Below are 25,397 nucleotides of genomic sequence, written 5' to 3'. Positions count from 1 at the left end.
CGCCGTCCTTCAGCGGGGGTCTGGTGGTCAGCTCGTGCGTCCCCCTTCCAACAGAGCTCACCGCCGCCTCCCCCCTAACCCTGCCTTTGTGTCCAATGATGCCTGGAAATTGTGCTTGAGAGACACTTGTGCGTCCCTGTCAGATGGAGCGCAGTGTTCTGAAGAGCCTCGGCACTGGCTGAGAGGTGTCACGATCCGAGCTCTCAGACAGACTTTCTTACCGGCTAAGTGCCTCCGCAGGTTCAGCTTGCGGTCCAGACGTCACCCCTGCCGGCGTCCTGTCTGCCGTGCGCCATCACCGCTGCCATCCTCCAGTCTGCTCAGCGCTGCTGAGTCCGCGGCTGCGCGGCGCACCGCTCTCCTTGTCCCCAGTGACAGTACTCAGTGCACGGCAATCCACCTGTCCGCCGCCATTGCTCCCAGTATCCAGCATGGTGTGCGCAAACATACTTTCCCGCCATAGCCTGACATGGGGGCTGCCATGTTTTCCCAGTCACATGTCATTCCCGTCCAATCCTGTGTGATCTGATCTCCCAGTCATACCTGCCCGGCCAATCCTGGCCACCCAGTGGGTATAAGTATGCTGGGAGCTCTCAGATCAATGCTAGTGCTTCAGTTGTCTCCTGTATATGGTCAGCTGTCCTTGTCTCCGTGCAAGTGTCTCTCTCTGCTGGTGTTGTCTTCCATGCTGCAGTGTATTCCAGGTTATTCCATCTCCTGTTGAAGTCCAGGTTATTCCATCACCTGTGAGCCTGCCTCGTCAGCCCAGCGATCCAGCCTAGCTCCAGGACTCTGGTCCTCCGATGCTCCAGCATCATCCATCTCCGATGTTCCACCATCGATAGTCCGATACTCCGGACCCACAGTCAAGCTTCCGTCCGTCATTCCGGACCCACAGTCAAGCTCCTATCTTCCGTCCGTCATTCCGGACCCACAGTCTCCATATCCGATATCCATCCGATGTTCCACCATCGATACTTCATTCATCATACCTGTAAAGTATTGCAATCTGCATGAACTGTCATTACTCCTGCATACTTTACTGCCTGTATCATTACAACCTTCTGCATAATAAATCTGGTTGTACTTTTACCTCTGACTACTTATTGGCTCTGGGTGCACTGTCGCGCAGTTCATGCGCAGGGGTCCTCTCCAACCTCCCCGGTTCAGGTACCGGTCCAGGTCCCCACCAGAGGTCTCAGTCTTGTCGACTGAGTCCCCTGGTGTGACAGTAAGCACTAGCCAAATGGATCCAGCCGCAAACCAAGCTTCTCCACCCAGCCCTGTACAGCAACTGGCTGTTCGCTTGGATCAGCAAGAGGCTGCGCAGAGCCAAGTGATTCATTGCCTGCAAGATCTGTCTTCCCGGCTGGATAAGTTACAGACCACTCTCAGTGGCCCTGAGCCTGTCAGAGAACTTCCAAGTCCCGTTCATCCTCCTGTAATGGCTGCTGCACCTCGCCTTCATCTGTCTGTCCCCACCAAGTATGATGGGAACCCCAAGACCTGTCGAGGCTTTCTCAATCAGTGTGAGATTCACTTCGAGCTGCAACCCAGCAACTTCCCTACTGAAAGGGTCAAGATCGCCTACATCATCTCCCTCCTATGTGGAGCGGCACTAGAGTGGGCGTCTCCCTTATGGGAAAGATCTGATGCCATCCTGTCCAATTACAAGGACTTCGTGTCAACATTCCGGCGTATCTTCGATGAGCCTGGGCGATCAGCATCTGCCTCCACTGAACTCCTCCGTCTCAGACAGGGATCCCGCTCCGTCGGGCAATATCTGGTCCAGTTCCAGATTCTGGCGTCTGAACTCTCCTGGTGTGATGGGGCCTTATACGCAGCTTTCTGGCATGGCCTATCCGATCGTATCAAGGATGAACTTGCTACAAGAGACTTACCCTCAGGTCTAAGTGACCTTATTTCATTGTGTGTTAAAGTAGACCTACGCTTCCGAGAAAGGGCTATAGAACGTCACAAGAGCGCTCCAGTTAAAGTGCCAACTCCTCCGCCTTCTTTACCCACTGCTCCTGCGGTCCACTCCAAAGAAGAACCAATGGAGATAAACCGTTTCCGCTTGTCTCCAGGAGAACGTCGACGTCGACGGTTGGCACAGCTCTGTCTGTATTGTGCCGATTCCGCACATCAAATTTCTGCATGCCCAAAGCGTCAGGAAAACTCCTCCTCCTAGCCCGTCAAGGAGAGGGTAGGCTAGGAGTAATTAAGTCCTCTCCATCAGCAACCGATTGTGTCCTTCCAGTTTCCCTACAAGTTGGTCAGCATTTCAAGACTGTCTCCGCGCTTCTTGATTCCGGTGCCGCTGGCAACTTTGTTACTGCAGAACTGGTCCGCAAGTGGGGGTTGCCCACTGAAAGTCTTTCCAAGACTGTCTTCCTTACTGCTGTGGATGGCAGTAGGATTCCTGATGCGACAGTCTCCCGCAGAACTTTGCCACTTACAGTAAAAGTGGGAGTCCTGCACACTGAACTTTTGTCCTTCCTGGTTTTACCCCGAGCCACTCATTCTCTGGTTCTGGGTTTACCCTGGCTCCGTCTTCACAATCCTCGTCTTGATTGGAAGACATCTGAAATCCTTTCCTGGGATCCTTCCTGCTCCGGTACCTGTCTCCAAAAGGTACTCCCAGCTCGTCATTCTTCAGCCGATGCAGCAGACCTTCCGCCTCTTCCCTACCAAGAGTACTCAGATGTATTCAGCAAGTCTGGCGCTGATGTTCTACCTCCTCACAGACCGTGGGATTGCCCTATTGAACTTATCCCAGGCAAAGAACCACCCAGAGGTAGAACCTATCCTCTCTCTCTTCCAGAGACTCAAGCCATGACCAGTTACATCAAGGAAAATCTGGCAAAGGGATTCATCCGTCCTTCGACTTCTCCTGCTGGCGCAGGATTCTTCTTCGTCAAAAAAAAGGATGGAGGCCTACGTCCCTGCATTGATTATCGCGGCCTCAATGACATTACAGTAAAGAACCGATATCCGTTGCCTCTCATCACCGAGCTGTTTGACCGTGTCAGCGGTGCAACCATCTTTACAAAACTCGATCTGAGAGGTGCATACAATCTCATCCGCATACGAGAGGGCGACGAGTGGAAGACGGCATTTAATACCAGAGACGGCCACTATGAGTACCTCGTCATGCCCTTTGGGCTCAGCAATGCCCCAGCCGTGTTCCAGCACTATGTCAATGAGATCTTTCGGGACATTCTGTACAGTCATGTAGTTGTATATCTCGATGACATTTTAATCTACGCCAATAACATCACAGAACATCGTTATTGGGTCAAAGAGGTTTTGTCCCGGCTGCGAGCTAATCATCTCTACTGTAAACTGGAGAAGTGTGTCTTCGAGGTGAAGTCTATACCCTTCCTAGGGTACATTGTCTCCGGTTCCGGTCTTCAAATGGACCCAGGAAAACTGCAGGCCATCCAAGATTGGCCAATTCCCTCTTCGCTGAAAGGTATTCAACGTTTCCTGGGTTTTGCCAATTATTACAGAAAATTCATTCGTAACTTCTCTTCTATTGTGGCTCCCATCACTGCCTTGACTAAAAAGGGGTCTAATCCAGCGAAGTGGCCGGCAGAAGCCATCGAAGCCTTCCATCTGTTGAAACAGAGGTTCACTTCCGCTCCTGTTTTAAGACAACCTGATACCACCTTGCCCTTTATTCTCGAGGTTGATGCCTCCTCCGTGGGTGTTGGGGCAGTCCTCTCGCAGAAAGCGCCCGATGGTCGTCTTCATCCCTGTGGGTTCTACTCCCGTAAGTTCCTGCCTGCAGAGCGTAACTATGCCATCGGTGACCAAGAGCTTCTCCCCATCAAGTTGGCATTAGAAGAGTGGAGATATCTTCTAGAGGGCGCTGTTCATGAGATCACAATTATCACAGACCACAAGAATCTTCTGTATCTCAAGTCTGCTCAATGTTTAAATCCCCGTCAAGCCAGATGGACACTTTTCTTTTCCAGGTTCCGTTTCAAGCTGTCGTTCTGTCCAGGGACACAAAACCGAAAAGCTGATGCCCTTTCCCGCTCATGGGAGCAAGAAAGTGAGTCTAAGTCCACACATCAACACTTTATTATTGATCCAGTGGCATTCTCCGCAACGAGAGTTTCAAATCTCACGCCCCCTACAGGGAAAAGATATGTAAAGCCAGCTCTAAGAAAGAAGTTGCTCTGTTGGGCGCATTCTTCAAAATTCGCTGGCCATGCAGGCATTCAGAAAACTTACGAGTTTATCACCAGGTCCTACTGGTGGCCGTCCCTCAAACAGGATGTACAGGACTTTGTTTCCTCTTGTGCTAAATGTGCTCAGCACAAGACCAGTCGTCAGTCTCCTCCTGGGCAATTGATGCCACTGTCAGTGCCACATCGTCCTTGGACGCATATTTCTATGGACTTTGTAACTGATCTTCCAGAGTCTGACAAGTTCACCACCATCTGGGTGATTGTTGATCGGTTCACCAAGATGGCTCACTTCGTTCCCCTCACCGGTCTTCCGTCAGCTTCCAAGCTGTCCCAGCTCTTCATCAAAGAGATATTCAAGCTTCATGGACTGCCTCTTGAAATCATCTCCGATAGAGGAGTCCAATTCGTAGCCAAATTCTGGCGAAGCCTGTGCTCCCTGCTTCAAATCAAGCTAAAGTTTTCCACAGCCTACCACCCTCAAACCAATGGCCAAACGGAGAGGGTGAATCAGGACCTTGAAGCATTTCTCCGCACATATGTCTCTTCTTCCCAAGATGACTGGGCTCAACTCCTTCCATGGGCAGAGTTCTGCCATAATAACCAATATCATTCTTCATCTAATGTCACTCCATTCCTTGCCAATTATGGGTTTCATCCTCGAGTTCCTGACTTCACTCTGCAACCTGTGTCCTCTGTTCCAGCGGTCGACACGACCATCCGGCAATTCGTCAAATCCTGGAAGCTCATTCGTTCTTCACTTCTGAAGGCTTCAAGCAGGTACAAAAAATTTGCCGACAGGAAACGCAGAGCTGTGCCAGCCCTCCGTCCCGGAGATCGTGTCTGGTTGTCAACCAAGAATCTTCGATTGAGAGTGCCATCGATGAAGTTCGCTCCCCGATATATTGGTCCTTTCCCAGTTGAGCGAGTCGTCAATCCAGTAGCTTACAAGCTTAAATTGCCGCCCTATTTGAAAGTGCCAGCTACATTCCACATTTCGCTGCTCAAGCCGCTGGTCTTGAATCGCTTTCATTCCAAGCTCCCCAAGGCTCCTAAGGTTTGCACCCAGCGTGGAACTGAATATGAGGTCAGTAAGATCTTGGACTCTCGCATCCGATATGGTCGTCTGCAATATCTGATCGATTGGAAGGGCTACGGCCCCGAAGAACGATCATGGACCAATGCCATCGATGTCCATGCTCCCAGACTCATCCGGGCGTTCCACTCCAAGTTTCCCCGCAAGCCTAAAAGGTGTCCTGGGGCCACCCTTAAAGGGGGGGGTGCTGTCACGATCCGAGCTCTCAGACAGACTTTCTTACCGGCTAAGTGCCTCCGCAGGTTCAGCTTGCGGTCCAGACGTCACCCCTGCCGGCGTCCTGTCTGCCGTGCGCCATCACCGCTGCCATCCTCCAGTCTGCTCAGCGCTGCTGAGTCCGCGGCTGCGCGGCGCACCGCTCTCCTTGTCCCCAGTGACAGTACTCAGTGCACGGCAATCCACCTGTCCGCCGCCATTGCTCCCAGTATCCAGCATGGTGTGCGCAAACATACTTTCCCGCCATAGCCTGACATGGGGGCTGCCATGTTTTCCCAGTCACATGTCATTCCCGTCCAATCCTGTGTGATCTGATCTCCCAGTCATACCTGCCCGGCCAATCCTGGCCACCCAGTGGGTATAAGTATGCTGGGAGCTCTCAGATCAATGCTAGTGCTTCAGTTGTCTCCTGTATATGGTCAGCTGTCCTTGTCTCCGTGCAAGTGTCTCTCTCTGCTGGTGTTGTCTTCCATGCTGCAGTGTATTCCAGGTTATTCCATCTCCTGTTGAAGTCCAGGTTATTCCATCACCTGTGAGCCTGCCTCGTCAGCCCAGCGATCCAGCCTAGCTCCAGGACTCTGGTCCTCCGATGCTCCAGCATCATCCATCTCCGATGTTCCACCATCGATAGTCCGATACTCCGGACCCACAGTCAAGCTTCCGTCCGTCATTCCGGACCCACAGTCAAGCTCCTATCTTCCGTCCGTCATTCCGGACCCACAGTCTCCATATCCGATATCCATCCGATGTTCCACCATCGATACTTCATTCATCATACCTGTAAAGTATTGCAATCTGCATGAATTGTCATTACTCCTGCATACTTTACTGCCTGTATCATTACAACCTTCTGCATAATAAATCTGGTTGTACTTTTACCTCTGACTACTTATTGGCTCTGGGTGCACTGTCGCGCAGTTCATGCGCAGGGGTCCTCTCCAACCTCCCCGGTTCAGGTACCGGTCCAGGTCCCCACCAGAGGTCTCAGTCTTGTCGACTGAGTCCCCTGGTGTGACAAGAGGCACTTTATCTGTATGTGTGAGTGTCACACCTCTGCGGCATTGGACACGCCACCTAAGGCCCTTTATAAATTTCAGATCCAGGCCCAAGTGGATCTTAATCTGGCACTAAGCACTGTAAGTAGCACTTTAAGGTTTATTAGTGTTCTACAAGTGCGTTAATCAATCAGTGCTGTTATAGCTTTACCAGTCAGCCTGTTAAGTAGTAATTTGTATTGTCAACTGTTCAGTTACTTAGAAACCAGTACACAATATTGGTGAGACTGCTAGTCAGACTGCACACATTGCAGATTACCCTACTTACGGCTAGATACAGTATCTGCGTGGGGATCCGGTAATCTGGCACACTTTGGTGAGACTATAGCAGGCACTATTTAAGGTAAGTCCTTATCACATAGCAGTACTTCAGTATTTTTTGTCCTAGCTGCTGCCTTGAAAAAAAGGTAACTCAGATGTCCAGAAATGTTGACAAGCAGGTGGTGAGCTGTCTCTTGTTTAATTTTCATTAACCATTTAGACACTTTTTTTTTCATATAATTGTATGATGTGAAATGGTGTTTGTGTGGTGCATTTCTATTACAACAAGATCTACAAAGGCTGCTGATTGATTGATACAATTTAATGTTAAGACTATGGGGGAAATTTACTAAAGGAAATTTTTAAAAGATAGGTGTATTTGTATCCAAAAATACTTATTTTTGACATTTACTATCCGAAAAATACGGCAATTCGTATTCGTATTGATAGCACATCCAATACGAATACGAATTGCAGTATTTTCGGGATAGTAAATGTCAAAAATAAGTGTATTTCTGGATACAAATACACCTATTTTTACACCTATTTTTTACAAATTTCCTTTAGTAAATTTCCCCCTCAGGATACATGGTTGTGCTTGTTGCACATGGCCTTTACTTGTTAAAAAAACTCAGTGGTATTATTATTTATTTTTTACAAATAAAAAATTCTAAATGAGTACTGTGAGTTACTTTATATAACCAATCTGCATGTATGTGTGTCTGTAGATAGATATATATATATATATATATTTATATATGTATATATATATATATATATATATATATATATATTATTTATTTTTATATATATATATATATATATATATATATATATCTCTGGAATGAGCGAAACGCCTTCGTTTCAATCTGGCATCGAAGTAGACTGATCCTTCATCAAAGTGGGTTTTACCATACCTAGCCATTTTATACACTATTGGGCTTGATCTCGCAAAGCACCTTACCACCTATATTTGTATTGCATTACCTGGGAACACAATATACCCCCAGAGAGTTGAGCTGGATGGAGATGCTGATGTCAGCATGGCGGGTGAGACAGAACTGCACCTCCCTTGCAGACATCTAGTGAAGTAGAGCATGGACTTGGCACATCAGGCAGGCCAGCTGGAGCCAGAGAAGCGGACAGGTGATATCCATCTCTCACCTCTTGCACCGATGTGGCACTAGGACCCACAAGTATCGGCCACATTTTTTGTTACCATAATGGGCCATTACATATTACATAACTTCTGCTGCCTGTGTACCCGGGAGCCCTCCCCCCCCCCCCCCCCCACATTCTGGTGCAGGCAGTGAGGCTTCCATCTCCCTGCCTGCCGCCGGCTCCCTGCGGCGGTTCACTTTTTGCCGTCAGGGGCAGCGAACCCCTGCAGCGTTGAATAGGGTGACAGCCCTCCGGAACCCTGCATATGTGCAGCGAAACCTAAACAGGATTTGCTGCACATCGTGAAAAAACGCATTGAATACTCCTCTATATGTGGGGATTAATCTATATACATTTAAGATCTTATATGACACATGGGATGTATAAATTTAACTAGTATCTTCTATTTATGAAATCACTGCTGACATGATGATTATTCTGTCATACTGTATAATGCCCCCGAGATAATTGAGTATCATCAAAATGTTCAAATGTAGTGGTTTTGGAAAGGTTTGAAACCTATATAAATGTCATCATGTTTACATAACGCAAATCAACGAAAGAAACACATTAAGATTCTGTGCAAAAAAGTTCATACATTTTGAGTTGCAAATTTCTCTTTCCCCATAGGTTATAGAACCTGCAGTGTTAATGCAAGGACAAGAACCACTCACTGCATCTATGCTTGCAGCTGCACCACCGCAAGAGCAAAAACAAATGCTTGGTATGTACATTTTCTCTTTTGACTCAGGTACAGATTCATCCTTCTACATCTAACCTTAATATGTATGCCATGCAGTGTGATATGTCTTCCCTGACAGCATTGAACCGGGGGTCTCGGCAGAACGAGCCTGACTTCACAAGCAGTAGGGCTCGTTCTGCTGGGAAGTGATGAGCTCCCGGCTGCAGCTCGCCTCTTCCCAGCCGCAAGTCGTGTCCATGCCCCCTTCTCGTCCCACTGCAGGAGGGACATTGAATCCCACCTGCAAATTCTTGGTCGAGCAGACCGAGAATATGACAGGGTCACAGCTGTTGGGCCAGCTCGACAGCTGTGACCCAAGATTGAATACCCCCCTAAGACTGATATGATTGTATATTTTGTGTGCTTTGAGTTTGCATACGGAGCACAACATTGTAGCTCTTCCTCCACTGATTCCGAGACTCCGTTGCACACAGATATACAAGGGTCACATATGAAACTAATCATCTTAGTCTCCTGGTGGGTCCTAGCAGCATCTGTTGTGACAAGATTTATTTTAGGCACCCACTGCCAACAATCTGTGTTTCTAGGCAGTGTTAGGCACGACTACAGCAATGATGTACGAGTAAGAGTCTGTGGTGAGATTTAATAGGATGAGAGATTCAGAAAGTGAGAGATTTTGTGAGAAATCTCCAGTTTTTTTTAAAGCGGCAATCATTTACATTGCAAAATCAGTGTGATTTTGCAGTGTAAATGATTGCCGCTTTAAAAAAACTGGAGATTTCTCACAAAATCTCTCACTTTCTGAATCTCTCATCCTATTAAATCTCACCCTCCATTTTTAAAAGTGACAAAACAATCACAAGGAGCCATACTGTAAGTGCTATTCTATATTTGAGGGGCTTTTTTTTTTTTTTTTTACTCTGTATAAAATTGTGAAGTGCTTTAGGGGTAGTTCTCCCCTCCTATACAAACAGGAAACGAAACGTGGCAGCATGGAGTGCTCAGAGAAAGAGGACCCATTTATCCTGTCAAGTTGTAATTTCCAATTTAATGTTTATTCGTAACAGGTGAACGGATTTATCCTCTGATACATGGAATGCACTCAGCCCTTGCTGGCAAAATAACTGGCATGCTATTGGAGATAGATAATTCTGAATTACTGCACATGCTGGAATCTCCAGAGTCCCTTCACTCAAAGGTATGGAAAACCTGAATTGTATGCATTTAAGTATTTTGTAATTATATTACGGATAGTGCATATGGTGTATTACAACTAACATACCAGATAATGTATTTATTGACTAGTAAGCCCGCTCGAAGCATATGCTTCTAAAGCTAGTAGATGTAGTTTCACTTGCTGCCAACAGATGGCATTGTTTCAGAGTCACACAGACAAAATATATATATATATATATATATATATATATATTTGTGATTTAATTCACCCCCCCCCCTTAACTGTATTCTTTAATATTGGCTCCTATAGCAGTCTGCCACAGACTACCTTTGTTCACTCGACTCAAAGGTACTGCACAGGGCAGACATCAGACCCTTAGCAGACAGCAGGAAGCCAGCGTTTTTTGATGCCACATCATTGAAAATTGAGATGTTTGCCATTTAAAAATCAGGCAGGGCGCAGCGCCATGCTAAAACAGCCTAGCTTGAAGAATACTTACCCTTCTTTTGGTTTCACACCGTCTCTCCACATGCTTCCATACATGAAGTACTTATATCATATATTATCAGAATTCTCTGTGTGGCTCCAGGCTGAAACACATGTATAGAATGCTGCCAATTCGCTCTGATCATGGTGTGTAATTTCATATTTAGAGAAGCCAGGCAGCATTCTCTACCTATGTTAGGAAATGATTGAGAAAATCACCCTCAAACATTGCTGCTAAATATCAACACCTGACGAAGGGTCACCACCCTTCGAATTAGACAGAAATCAACTAGTAGATAGATGGATAAACATAAAGTGCTAAGATAAATGAGACAAATCTGTAGACACATAAAACAGAACTCTTTTTATATTTTTTAGTATCTGGGTTTTTTTTTGGAGTGGTTTCCTTCTGTCACCACTCAATGATCTCCCCATATGGATGATGATGTATATAGAAGGGGAACAAAATAGAACAATAGTGTAGTATGTTCAGACTGTTATGATGAATCTAAGAACACCCCTACAAAGTGTCTCTTCTCAAAAAATAACTATGGTGATGCTACTGTAACACTCACTGTGTGTATGTTTGGAGGATTCACATATCGGTATCTTTACTTTTCATAAGATTTCATCACAAAAAAAATATATATATTTTAATGGAATCACTCTCCAAAGTACATAGCATGAAAATAAAATAATATATGAAAATGATATTCATCCGATGCCCTTATAATACCAACACTGGGAGTGAGACCATAGGTGAAAGAGAAAAATACTATTATCACCTGAATAGATGAAGTCCAGGTAGTCTCATTATCCTAGGTTCTAATGGTCAAACTCCTTGTAGTGTGGAAGATGGTCTTAAGATCAGGGCTCCTTTCTTCCAAACCATGTGTTTTTGATCACCAAGGATCTTTTTCAAGATGTGCAGAACTGTTTACATACTGTAGATGGCTATAACACATTGAGAGTAACCGAAAGTGGCATAGCTTCCTGTTCCTTTGTGTGGGTATTACAAATATTTTATAACAAATGCAATATACTCATACAATATATGCAAAGCTTGATATGAAATGAAAAACTCCTCCCTTACTAACAAAATAAATTTCAAAGTTTGATCGTCCCTCTTGTGAAGATAGCGTGACTAAAAGGTAAAAACTCCATGCCGGCAGCACATGCGTTTTATTTGCCAGTTTCCATTTCACCGGCCCGAAATCACATGGCAGAAGTGTCAGCACACCATACCTGGTGCTCACCACTAAAATAAAATTAAGTGTTGGTGCACTATCTGTATAAGTATGGTTCTTTACTCAACCAATGTTTAATTTTAATAAAACCAATATTCTAGCAAGACCAAAACAATTCTAACAATGTTAAAAATCAAACATTAGGAAGACATTCAGACCCTTGGTGTGATTTGTGAGACATGGTAAGGTGCGTATTTGTGTAAAAAAAGCAGAGCATAACCAGAACCGGTCCTTGATTGTACAAAACCAGCACCGGGCTCAAGGGCTGGTTCTGGTTCCCAAAATATGGGGGGACAAAATGAGTAGGGGTCCCCTGTATTTCAAGAACCAGCACCAGGCCCAACCAGCCAGCAGGTTAATGCCACAGCCGGGGGGGGGAGACGTTTTATACAAGCCGTGTCCACCCCCCCAGCCAAAAAATTCACCTCCTGACCGGTCCGCATGGACAGGGATCCTGGGGAAGTGGAGACCCCCCCCCAGAACTTACCTGCTCATGCTAAACCCGGGGCTGTCCCCGATGGCCCTGGGCTGTGGCCATTGGGCTGATAAATGTGTAAAATTAGGTGTAACTATTGTGTAGTATTGTGGGACTTGGAGAACCACAAGCCCCCAGCATGCGGGGCATTAAAGGAACCAGTGGGACTTGTAGTTCCACTACAGTACAAATAGTGAAAAAATACAGACACATGCGTACAATAAAACTTTATTACACACATAGCCCATTCATTCAATACTCACCTACACTAGCTTGCCACGAAGCATCGGTCCCTTTTTCCAGCAGAATCCATTTTGGGTACTCACCAGCTGCATTCTCAGCTTCTCAGAGTCTCCGCCATCGCTGTACACACATCGTGGCTACTGTTTACATCTGGGGCTCCACCCACAGACCGGGAGTTAGGCCAGCCCACCAGCCAATCATGATCGGAGAAATTATATAGTCAGGACAAACCATGCCTTAAAAAGTTGATGGAACATTTAAGAAGTCTAATCGGTGTGTTAAATGTTTTTGGAAACCATAATCCTTAAATATAATTATTTTATATTCAATCTACCATATCCGAAAATCCGATATTTGCAATATTCAGAAATCAAAAATATTTTTAGCGCACCTAGAATAGTGCTTTTTGCTAGGAGGGCACTGGATGAATTTCTATTTTATTGGAAGTGCCGACACTATTGAGAGATATAAAATATATATATTTTATACATTTATACAGGTTGAGTATCCCTTAACCCAAATATCCATTATCTAAATTATTCCAAAGATAATAGTCTCCAGAATGTACTTCTTTTTTTGATAAAAACTTAATGGGGACATCTGTAACTGGCACTACTGAGGACATAAAGTGCAATGAGCCAGCGCTGGCTGAATAATCGATTTAGACAGTAATAAAATAAAAAATGTATTAACTCTAATTATACAAATATTTAAATTAATAAAATAACTTAGTGATGCATAAATCAATACATAAAAGTAAAAATAAAGGATAGGGGATGTCACATAGGTGACATCAAATTTGCAGATTGCAGGGTTTACAAGTCAAATGTCAAAAGATTGTGCCCAAAGCAAGTATTATATTGTATATTACCAATTGGGAATCCGCTCCACTGATGTGCACTGGTTAATGGGGTGGTTGGAAATCCCCTCCAGTTATAATGGAAAGAACAGCAATGATGATAATTGTATGCTCTATTCCATTGAGAGCAATAGGGATCCTGATGGCAAACCACTCGTTTTCTGGTAAGTCTCTTTAGGGAACTGGCGTAGTATCCCAAACAATGTAGAAACTTGATCCAGGTTCAGGTTTTGCTCTATGATGATCAGGAATATCGATAAATCCTCAGTGGGTGTGGGGGTCTCAAATACAGGCACTCAACGTGTTTCCCCGGATAAGTGTACTTCCAGCTTCCTCAGGAGTGAATGATTTGGTGTGGGCTGAGAGCTCCTATATATACCACATTCCAAAGGCGTAACTACCATAGGTGCAGGGGGTGCAGCTGCTATGGGGCCCAGAGCTGAGAGGGGCCCACTTTGCCTGTCAAAGTATCATGTGCTGTATACTTTTTTCAGCTTTAGGTGATAAATAGGGGCCCTTACAATCTTTTGCTGTGGGGCCCACATGTATCTAGTTACGCCACTGCCACATTCCTTAATTGGTGACCTGCAGCACCTGTGTGGGGCTTGGGTGTTAACATAAAAACAGTCATGAAAAAACAAACATATGTAATAAATATAAAAAGGAGGCAGTCATAGTATTCAAATGGATTAATATATTAAATGATTATACAATAATTCAATTGAGAAAAGTAAAAGCAGACTTGGCACAGCTGGGTGGTGATTAATTTATAAAAAAATGGGAAGTGCCGATATGTCACGTGACCGCAATTCGTTTAGATGAATAAATAAACAGATTATTTACCAAAGATATTGTATATCGAAAAGCAATCAGATCCTGGAATTGTGAGTATGATCAAATAGCTGCAAACATATCTGATGTCGATTGTGTACTGTATAAATTGTGCTGTCAGCGTGTTTAAAACATCACTCTGTTTACTAGGTAACAAGTGTCCGCTTACAAGATATTGTGTGGAGTTGTATCACATGACATAGTCACATGGGCCCTTATTCTGATCGGTGCGGCCGGAGCCGATTATGCGGCCAGGACCGTGCGTGCGAAACCCCGCCTTCCATACGGATCGCCAACTCCGTCCGTATGCGGTAAGAAGCTGTCCGAACGGACCGCACGTGTATTTTTCACAGAATACGCCTCCTCCATCTAAGGGAACCTCCCCCATCATTCGATGGTCGCAGACCATCTAATGCAGGACCGTGTGCTCCACCAGCACCCGCAACCTCAGACCACACGGACATTTTTCCGTGCAAAAGCAGGGATCTGGGCGGGCAGCTGACATCCGGCGATGTCATATGTCTGCCCCCTACACGTGCGTCACGGCCGCATTACCATACGTACGCCCAGCGTTTTCATGGGAACTCCCATGAAACGCGGGGCGTATGCATATGGTAATGAGCCCAAATAGCCCTTCACGCCCCTCTCCACCCCCTGTTCGGAGTGTTCACATACCATGCGGGATTTGGCCGTACGCCCCGCTTGCACATGCGCAGAGACGCCTCTGCACATGCGCAGACACAAAACATCGGCGGGCCGAACGCACGCGGATATATCCGCACCGATCAGAATAAGGGCCATGATTATGACGTATTCAGTCTGTCATAATGATCAGACACTCCGGTCACGTGATATCGGATAACCCCAAGAGTTAAGTATTATAGAATGAGTTTCCACCAAGCTGTACAGATAATATCATAAAATAAATATAATAGTGTTGTCAACGCATGGAAATATAAATAGTAACTTTTTATTCAAATATATTTGTTCAATTCTCGCGCTAGTACGGTATCTCTATATGATATAGATATTTGAAACAATGTGGCTGATTAGATTAATGAGGTGCGCAGAGGGGGTGAATGGAACAAATGTCCCAGGAACCACGCGTAAAGTACATATCTAAAGTACTGTATTAAGTTCAATGGTCTCATTGAGACCTTCTGGATATAAAGAATTGAATTTAAGAGTCCAGAAAACATTTGCAGGGTTTCGGAGGGCTGGAGCATTCGCTGCCAGCCCTCCATGTCCCCCTATTCAACTCATCAGGAGCAGCGAGCCCCTGGCAGCAAATTTTAATTCGCCGCAGGGAGCTGTAGGAAGGCGGCAGGCAGGAAGATGGAAGTCTCCCTGCCTGCGCCTGACACTGAGGAGGGCTGCCAGGACACTGGCAGAGCCCCCCCAGAGCTGGCAGGGGGCTGGGATCATCAGCCGCTGCACTCCCTGGTCCCGATCATGCATATGTAATGATCGGGACCAGAGTGCAGTGAATAAATGAATATTAATGAGCTGCTCTCGGCTCCCTGCTGGCCAAAGTGTATTAAAAAATTTTTTACATTTTTTTTTTAAATAAAATTAAATATATATTAATGTGCTTTAAGCACATGATTACAAATAGCATGCCCCTTCTTAGAAAAAAAATCTGATTTTTTTTACACCAAACTTCCCCCCCCCCCCCCCCCCCCAAAACCCTTTATTTCAAAAGATCACTTTTCTGTTCACCTAAAAAAGATGTCGAATGCAAAACGGCGAATCATGGCAAAAATCATGGAGAAAGCAGTTCTCCGTCCTAGCATTGAATACACTCTTGGCGAATCCCAGTGAAAACCCCATTGAAATACTCCAGCGACTTGCAACGAACAAGAAACGGAGAACTGGCCGGAATTCACTGTTTGCTTTCGGCGAACAGTGAACATTGAATAGAGGAAATCACATTTTCAGTGAAACAGATTCACCGCAAGGAGTGAAAACCGCCCGATTCGCCGAAAAAAACTGAGACTTGGGAGCATTGAAAACTGGCCAATATCTTGTAAGCGGACACTCGATACCTAGTAACCAGAGTGACACTTCCAGTTTTAAACACTTACGCTGACAGCGCCGTTTATATAGTACACAATCGACATCAGATATGTTTGCACCTATTTGATCGTGCTCACAATTCCAGGATCTGATTGCTTTCCGATATACCATATCTTTGGTAAATACTGTAACCTGTTTATTTATTCATCTAAATGAATTGCGGTCACGTGACATATCGGCACTTCCCATTTTTTAATAAATTAATCACCACCCAGCTGTGCCAAGTCTGCTTTTACGTTTCTCCATTTAATTATTGTATAATCGTTTAATATATTAATCCATTTGAATACTATGACTGCCTCCTTTTTATATTTATTACATGTTTGTTTTTTCATGACTGTTTTTATGTTAACACCCAAGCCCCACACAGGTGCTGCAGGTCACCAATTAAGGAATGTGGTATATATAGGAGCTCTCAGCCCACTCCAAATCATTCACTCCTGAGGAAGCTGGAAGTACACTTATCCGGGGAAACGCGTTGAGTACCTGTATTTGAGACCCCCACACCCACTGAGGATTTATCAATATTCCTGAACATCATAGAGCAACACCTGAACCTGGATCAAGTTTCTACATTGTTTGGGATACTACGCCAGTTCCCTAAAGAAACTTACCAGAAAACGAGTGGTTTGCCATCAGGATCCCTATTGCTCTCAATGGAATAGAGCATACAATTATCATCATTGCTGTTCTTTCAATTATAACTGGAGGGGATTTCCAACCACCCCATTAACCAGTGCACATCAGTGGAGCGGATTCCCAATTGGTAATATACAATATAATACTTGCTTTGGGCACAATCTTTTGACATTTGACTCTTAAACCCTGCAATCAGCAAATTTGATGTCACCTATGTGACACATCCCCTATCCTTTATTTTTACTTTTATGTATTGATTTATGCATCACTCTAAGTTATTTTATTAATTTAAACATTTGTATAATTAGAGTTAATAATTTTTTATTTTATCACCGTCTGAATCGATTATTCAGCCAGCGCTGGCTCAGTGCACTTTCTTTCCATGATAAATTAGGGGATTGACAACCCCACAGCCAGCTGCTGATAATAGCGCACCTCACACCCAGTATACTACTGAGGACATGATATGTAACTGGCACTACATATGTGCAAGAAAATGATTGCTTACCATTCAAAAACTTTAAAACCTTGTTTCATGCACAAATAAAATATATTTCTCATTCCTCCAGCATGTGTCACTGGAGTGTAGACAGTGGGTATAGAAGGGCGACCACAGGGAGCATGGGCACTCTATGGAAATGAGTGTGTCCAACTCCACCCCTTCTACTCCATCCCCTGCCTGTCTGCTGCAGGGGAGTTGCCGGTAGGACCCGGCCACCGCTTCAAAGCACTGCGCCCAGGTCCCAGCTGAAGGAACCACCGTTCCTAGGGAGCGCGGCACAAGCAGATAACTGCCGGTGTTTCACGAGCCAAACCACTGACCGGCCAGCATCGGCAGCGGTGAGTATTGCCTGACATCTCCAGTTAGTATAGATGCCGGAGGAAGGCGGTGGTAGCGGGACTTAATTTAAAAATTAGCGCCAAAGTCACGGAGCTGTCGGCGGGGCTTATTGCGTCATTCAGCCCAGTGTTTTCCCACGCGGCTCTGCTCTCACAGGACTGTGAGCGCCATTTTAGAGCACTAGAGCTATAACTCTACACTTCTGGGCAATCCCGCTATAGCTCTAACGGTCTGTGAGTACACAGTGGGGTTAGAGCTGGTGAGACAGTTTAGGCTGTCTCAAAATTTAGGGGTCACCCGTAAGGTGGCTCCCCCTGAACCGGTACCGGTTATGCAGGGTTTAGAGGATCTGATTGCAATGGTTAAGATTGCAGCTGACCAGGAGGTATCTGAGACCCCGGTAAGCCATCCTTGTTTGGTAAGAGACCAAAACAGTCTCCCACGTTTCCAGATTCGAAGGAGCTGGACAAATTTGTAACGAGGGCCTGGAGTCGTCCGGATAAGAAGTTCCAGGTGCTGCATACATTTTATTTATCTTATCCTCTTCCAGCGGAAGATAGAGAGTGGAGCCTCCCCCTACTGTGGACCCGTCGGTCACCCGCTTGTCAAAGAAGACAGTGTTACCAGTCCCAGGAGCCACTTTCCTGAAGGATGCATCAGACCGTAAATTACAACTTACTTTAAAGTCCATTTTTACTGAAGCTCCAACGCCCAGCTCAGGTAGGGTGTTGGGTAAACAAGGCTATGGGTGTCTGGGCATCCAAGATTGTGGAAAGCCTTAAGGATAACCCAGATCCCTCTGCAATTTCTCTGTGGGCTGAGCACATCCAGGAGGCCTCGGCCTATTTAATGAATGCTTCTGCCAACTTCTGTAAGATGTCCGCCCGTATTTCAGCCTTGTCTATTTTGGGTCGTAGGGCCCTCTGGCTTAGCCAATGAGTCCAAGGGTGTGGTTGAGGCCTTGCTTTTTTTGGGAGGTGTTCTTTTTGGGGCAGAGTTAGATAAGTGGATTTTGCAGGCTACAGGAGGAAAGTCGGCATTCCTCCCTCCACCACCTCCTCCAGACCCTCATAAGTCCTTTCAGTGGCCTTCATTTCACTCCTTTCGCCCACAAATCAAGTTTTGTGGGCGTCCCAGGGGTGGCTTTGCCTCCCCGAGATGAACTCGTGGCAGGGGCAGAGGCACTATTGCTGCCCTGCCAGAGCCTAAATCCACCACCAAGCAGGCATGACTATCTATCATAGGAAGATCACAAGGTGGGGAAGAGACTTCGACACTTCAGACATGTGTGGCTTCTTTCTTGTCCAGTCGCTTGGGTGAGGGATCTGGTATCTTTGGGATACAAGATAAGATTCCAGTCTCCACCTCCTCGAAGGTTCTTCAAAACAGGCTGGCCAGTTTCTCCAGAAAAAGCACTTCTTCTAAGGAAGGCGGTGGCCAGGCTTTAGTCCATGCAGGTAATTACCCCTGTGCCTGCGGAAGAACAAACTCAGGGGTTTTACTCCAACCTGTTTTTGATCATGAAACCGGATGGTTCGGCACGACCTATCCTCAACCTAAAGATCCTGAATCCTTACCTTCAGCCTCTCAAGTTCAAGATGGAATCCATTCAATCTGTCATAGCAGGTTTGAATCAGGGGGAGTTCTTGGTATCAATGGATATCAAGGACGCCTACACATACCCATTTTTCCCTCTCACCAGAAGTTTCTTCATTTTTCGATTCTGGACAGTCACTGGCAGTTCCAGGCACTCCCCTTCGGCCTCTCTTCTGCACCACGGGTTTTTACCAAGGTAATGGCCGTGATGATGGAGATTTTACAGTCCAAAGGGATGACGATCATCCCGTACCTGGACGACCTCCTGTTAAAGGCTTTTTCTCGGGAGGAGCTTCTCAGAAACATTGCTTTGACCAAAGAGGTTCTCCTCGAACATGGATGGATCCTCCATTACAAAAAATCCCAGCTATATCCATCTCAGACACTGCAGTTTTCTACCAGAGGACAAGATCAGGTCACTTCAGGACTCAGTACGTCTTGTGTTGCATCAGAGAAAAGTATCAATACTTCTTTGCCCTTGCCTGTTGGGCAAAATGACTGCATCCTTCTAGGCTGTGCAGTATGCTCGCTTCTGCCCCTTTCAACTCAATTTACTAAGTCAATGGTCCGGCTCTCACCTTAGCCTACAGAGAAGGGTGACCTTATCTGCAAGGGCTAGATACTCCCTGGCCTGGTGGCTCAACTCATCCAATCTCTCTCAGAGAGGGCAGGAGGTTTGCAATCTGGGACTGGGTCCTTCTCACAACCGACGCCAGTCTTCGGCGCTGGGGAGCAGTCACCCTGGATCACCAGTTTCAGGGTCGTTGGACCAGCTCGGAGTCCTTCTTGCCCATCAACATTTTGGAGCTCCGGGCAGTTTTTCAGTTTTTCTATGCGCTCCTACATGTTCACCGGCTCCTCCAAGGTCGGCCGGTACGGATTCAGTCCGACAATGCCACGGCAGTGACTTACATTAACAAGCAGGGTGGCACAAGGAGTCCAGCGGCTATGAAGGAGGTGAGTAGGATTCTGTTGTGGGCGCAGTCTCACCTCCTGGCCATATCAGCAATATTCATCCCAGGAGTCAAAAATTGGGAAGCGGACTACCTCAGTCGACAGGACGTCCACCAAGGCGAGTGGTCGCTTCATCCTCACATCTTCCAGCACCTGGTACATCAATGGGGGGCTGCCCTCAGGCAGACATGATGGTGTCGTTTCAACCATCAGCTGCCTGTGTACCTGGCGTGGACTCAGGATCCTGCAGCACCCGGAGTAGACGCGCTGATGGCCCCTTGGCCTTACCATTATGTGTTCCTTCCATTCCCGTTGATTCCCAGGGTGCTTTAACGAATTCGGAGGGAGAACGTCCTGGTCCTTCTCATCTCCACGGATGCGCCATGTCGATCCTGGTACACCAGCCTCTCACGTCTCTTCTGGTGGAAGAGCCATGGCCACTAGCTCTGCAGGAGGATCTTCTCTGTCAAGATCTGTTGGTCTTCCCAGACTTAAAGCGGCTTTGTTTGACGGCGTGGCTGCTGAGAAGTCCATTTTGAGGCGTGCTGGCATCCCACGGGTGGTGATTCCTACTATGATGTGCGCCAGGAAAGATGTCACCTCCAAACATTACCACAGGATTTGGAGGGCTTATGTGGCCATGTTTGAATCTCGCAGAGTTTCTACTACGGCCAGGCTCCTGCTGTTTCTCCAGACTGGATTGGCTTCTGGGTTGAGTCTCTGTTCCCTCAAGGTTCGAGTTTCGGCGTTGTCTATATTTTTTCAGCAGCGTTTGGCCCTGATACCTGAGGTGTAAACCTTCTTTCAGGGGGTCCTGCGGTTGCATCCCCCTGTGCGCCCACCCATGGCTTCGTGGGATTTGGACCTGGTCTTGATTTTCTGTGTTTATCCAATTTTGAGCCTCTGGAAGAGGTGGGTTTGAAGTACCTTACTTGGAAGACGGTTCTGCTCTTAGCCTTAGCTTCCGCTTGGAGGGTTCCACAATTGGAAGCTCTATAATGCCGCTCCTCCTTTCTGATTTTCCATTCCGACAGAGCGGAACTCCAGACAAGCCTTTCTTTCCTTCCAAAAGTTGTGTCTTCATTCCACATCAACCACCCTATTGTGGTTCCAGCCTTTTCCGAGGGTCCGGACACGGCCTCTTTAGATGTGGGGCGGGCCCTGAAGATATATGTGGCCAGGACTGCCTCCATCAGGAAGTCTGACTGCCTCTTTTTCACCTACGATCCAGTTCGTCGTGGCTTGCCTGCGTCAAAACAGATTTTTGCTAGATGGATACGAATCACCATCAGACAGGCATATGTGACGGCGGCTCAACCGCCCCCATCTTCCATTCGAGTGCATTCTATGCACTCTTTGGGCCCCTCTTGGGCGGCTGCCCAGGAAGTTTCTATTCAGCAGTTAAGTAGAGCTGCCACTTGGTCGGGACGGAAGACCTTTGTGAGATTCTACAGGTTCAACACTTTTGACACCACGGCCGGATGGTTTTAAGGGGCTATCAGCGCCTTCCCTCCTGTCTTGGGGGCTCTGGGACGTCCCCACTGTCTACACTCCAGTAACACCTGCTGGAGGAAGGAGAAAATGGGGATTTTGTACTTACCGCAAATCCCTTTTTCCGAGTCCACAGGTGTCACTGGAAGCCCACCACGGCTCTTACTTGTATGTAGGTTATTACACCAGTTGTTTACACCCTCTCGAGGGGGTTGTTTTCTCCTGTGTGTATGTGTGGTTGGCTGTTAGGTGTGTTTTCACCACTGTTTTTTCCTTTTTTCATCTTGTATGTTAGATGGTTTGATGTTGCCTCCTCTTTGGAAGTGTGCTCTTTCTTCCAGCTCCCTCTGGCACGATCTTTATGACTGCCGGGGAGGGAGCAGAAGGGGAGGAGTTGGCCACACTAATTTCCATAGAGTGCCCATGATGCCTGTGGTCACCCTTCTATCCCCACTGTCTACACTCCAGTGACACCTGTGGACTCCGAGAAAGGGATTTATGGTAAGTACAAAATCCCCGTTTTGTGTGTATTTGTTTTTGATATTCGATGTTTATACAACATAAATGCAAGATTATTTAAGAGAACACATTGAAAATTAAAAAAAAAAAATCCAAAATACGGAATAATCCATTATCCAAAATGCTTCTGGTCTTGAGCATTTTGGATTAGGGATAATGAACCTGTGTATCCGAAAACTACTAAAATCCAGAATAAAAATAGCTCATCAGTGAAGCCACACACATATGCCATTTTGTAGATTTCACTATGCTTTGTCAATGATCAAGAGGTACAACAGGTCAACATGTTCAGAATGATAACCTGACAATGTCGAGGTACATAATAGACACTAACAAAATGTTGACTGCCAAAATGTCACCACCAAATTTTAAACCTGACCTAACTAAAACGTATTTTGTTTACAATTTGGAGGGTATTCAATCCCGGCTCACGACTGTCGGTCCGTCCCAACAGCCGCGACCCTGGCACGTTTTACTTTTGCTCATCCGCAAATTGGCAGGCAGGATTCAATGTCCCGGCCTGCCGATCAACAAAAAGGGGGCGTGGTCCCATAAACAAGTGTGGATTGGAGGGATCTGGTCGTGATTGCGACAATTCCCCTGTTGGAAATAGAGACGGGGATTGAATACCCCCCTTTATGTCCACATTTTACAGGTGTTGACATTTTAACCATGTTAGCATTATGGTGTTGAACTTTTAACTGTTGACACTAAGATTGTAGTATGACTACATCCCCGTTTTGGGTTTGTCACATTGAAGACTCATCTTGGCAGGTGGGGGAACTCATTTATGGCACCTAATTATCCCCCCTTCCCTACCCCATTAGGTAGAGAGAGGGTCAGGGGCAGGGTTTTTGGCCACCCTTCTTCAAACTAGAATGTTTTTCTGTGAGAATTACTGTGCAGGGCCAATGTGGAGGTTAAAATGTTCCACCTCGCCATGAGAGGTGGTGGAACTCAGTTCCAGCCCGGTCCCCCTCACTTTAACTAACCCCTGTCCAAATATGAATGAATATGCAGCAAATGAAACCTTTTAAATCTCCTTAAATTCCATTTCTGTATTTCTTCAATGGAAAATGGTTTTCTTTTTTTTTTTTATTTGCTTGGCTGTATACTAAGTTTTTGTTTTATGATAACAGGTTGAAGAAGCAGTTGCAGTCTTGCAAGCCCACCATGCTAAGGAAGGTCCGCATAAAAGTGGGCCACCTTCTCTCATGTAATGCTCTCTTAATTATTGGTGAGGCGTATGGACTGGTGACAACTGTACAATTTGTATCAAAAGCACAGTGGAAGCAGATTGTATATATTTACAAAAATGCTAGTATTTTGTTTGTGTGTCTATTCAATATTGTGTGAGGTACAGTATATTATGTTTTCAGAAATGAACAGTAACCATATATAATTTAGAATTTTTTTTGTTCGAATTTTGTTTTCTTTTTCTTTTGATTTCTGCATTAAACAAAAATTTGCCAATGCAACTTGATCTTTTATTTTTTTTTACAGAAAGTGACCAGTTTTACTACTGTTTTTCTTAGCTACAAATAAAATCATAAATGTAATATACACAATTGTAATATTGAACATGGATACATGACTGCAGTTAAACAATATGAAGCACCCACCGTGCTTGTAACCGTTCTCTTTGTCTGCATTTAATGGGCGTTACGGGTTTGCCTCGCCCCAAACCCCCCACCTATTTTTTTCAACCTATTACACCTCGGAATACCAAAAGAAGTGAACACAGATGCACACATGCCAAACTTCACCTATGCTGCAAGCTTGAAGGTAGGCATTCTGGAGAATGATGACAGACTGCTGTTACCATCAGAGGGACCCTGTCTTACCCATACCCATATGACCTTTACAACACTCATTTAAACGTGACAATGATGTTCATCGAATAGAGCAAGATACATGAGTGGGGTGGAGGAAGAGACATCGGTGGATGTAGAAGAAAGGGAGAAACACGGGGGGGGGGGGATATGGGAGGTTATGGGGGAGACGGATGGGATACGACTGAGAAGTGAGAGCAAAATGGGTAAAAGGGCAAAGGGTAAAAAAGCCTGACAACACTGGGCACGCCAGCTAGCTAACTGGCAAATTACAGGTCCACAATAATGGTAATATTTGCCAAACATTTGATTTGATTTTAATTTCATGGTTGGTTGTTAGTCTCTGATATAATATCGTGATTGAGTTTGTATTCTACTTTTCTTCAAGGGGCATTTTAAAGTTGTTCAACTAAGTATATTATTCTAATTTGCATGAGTTTGTGGATTTTGCTCTGAAATTATACTCGATATATAACACCCACTGTTTTAAAGAAGCAGACAATTTTTGTTTCTGACAATTTGGTCCTACGTTCAAAATATGAAATAATATTATGAAGTGACAATGTTTTCGCACACCTAGAAGGGGAGTGGGGACAGGGACAGTTTAGTTTCTTGACAACTGTTAGGGCAAGGGTAATAGAGGTATAATCTCCTTACACTCTGTGCTTAAGTTGCAGTTTACAAAACTGCAACAAAGCAATGCTAAAGGATCACATCAGTTCTTGTGTAGTTTCACAGCGCCGTGCTACTTCCGGGTTCTACGCTCGCCAAAGTATCTAAAATAAAGAAACTTAACTCCATGCCAACGTGGATAGTTCATACCCCCACTATCCACGTTGGCATGGAGTTGATTTTAGATAGCGTGGCAAGCCACCAAGCCCGCAGCGTGGGCGAGCGAAGCGAGCCCCGCAAGGGGACTCAGACGCCTGGCGCCGTGAAACTACACAAGTACCATCACATCTACATTTTAGGTTTATGACCAAATTTTTAAATGAAAGTACCCTATTCCAGATTTTCCGACATTCCCAGAACTGATTAAAGAAATTAGCCCTATGGTTTAAGAGAGACCCCAGATTAATTTGGAACCGTGTTTTTTTTTTTTTCTCTGCCCCTGAGACTCCTATGCCCTTCGTAAAGCCTTTAAATGCACTTTTTGGAGCATGGCTGAATGCAAACTTTTCGTAGTTTTCAGATAGTGGGAAGTTTAATGTGTGGTAATTAAAGCTGTTCTCACACTCAGTCCTCAGGACCCCACACAGTTCATGTTTTCCAGGTCACCTGTGGATTTGTAAAATGTGACAGTTGGTGATAAAACAGTGCTCTGTCGAATGACCCAGAAAACCTGACCTGTGTTGGGGTCTTTAGGGCCAAGGTTAAGAACCACTACGTATAAGAGCCATCACAATGTCTATCCCAGTGGTTCCCAAACTGTGTGCCTAGGCA

The 25,397-nt window shown here is 45.6% G+C and overlaps 1 protein-coding gene across 2 annotated transcripts in view; it reads left to right on the top strand.

Annotated features, from left to right (window-relative positions):
• The window catches only part of LOC146008105 (embryonic polyadenylate-binding protein), a 155,314-nt gene extending 131,714 nt beyond the window's left edge, over positions 1-23,600 (top strand). For both annotated transcript variants that reach the window (XM_083147041.1, XM_083147042.1), the window contains exons 13-15: positions 8,616-8,709; positions 9,756-9,886; positions 23,262-23,600. In XM_083147041.1, coding sequence (XP_083003167.1) covers positions 8,616-8,709; positions 9,756-9,886; positions 23,262-23,342 — 306 coding nt within the window. In that variant the 3' untranslated portion in view covers positions 23,343-23,600. The remainder of the gene's footprint in view (positions 1-8,615; positions 8,710-9,755; positions 9,887-23,261) is intronic.
• Positions 23,601-25,397: the final 1,797 nt, after the last annotated feature.

The sequence above is a fragment of the Crinia signifera genome, chromosome 6, assembly GCF_055691185.1.
Source record: "Crinia signifera chromosome 6, ASM5569118v1, whole genome shotgun sequence".
Classification (NCBI taxonomy): Eukaryota; Metazoa; Chordata; class Amphibia; order Anura; family Myobatrachidae; genus Crinia; species Crinia signifera.
Note: the sequence above shows the minus strand (reverse complement) of the source record. Positions and strands in the feature narration are given on the sequence as shown.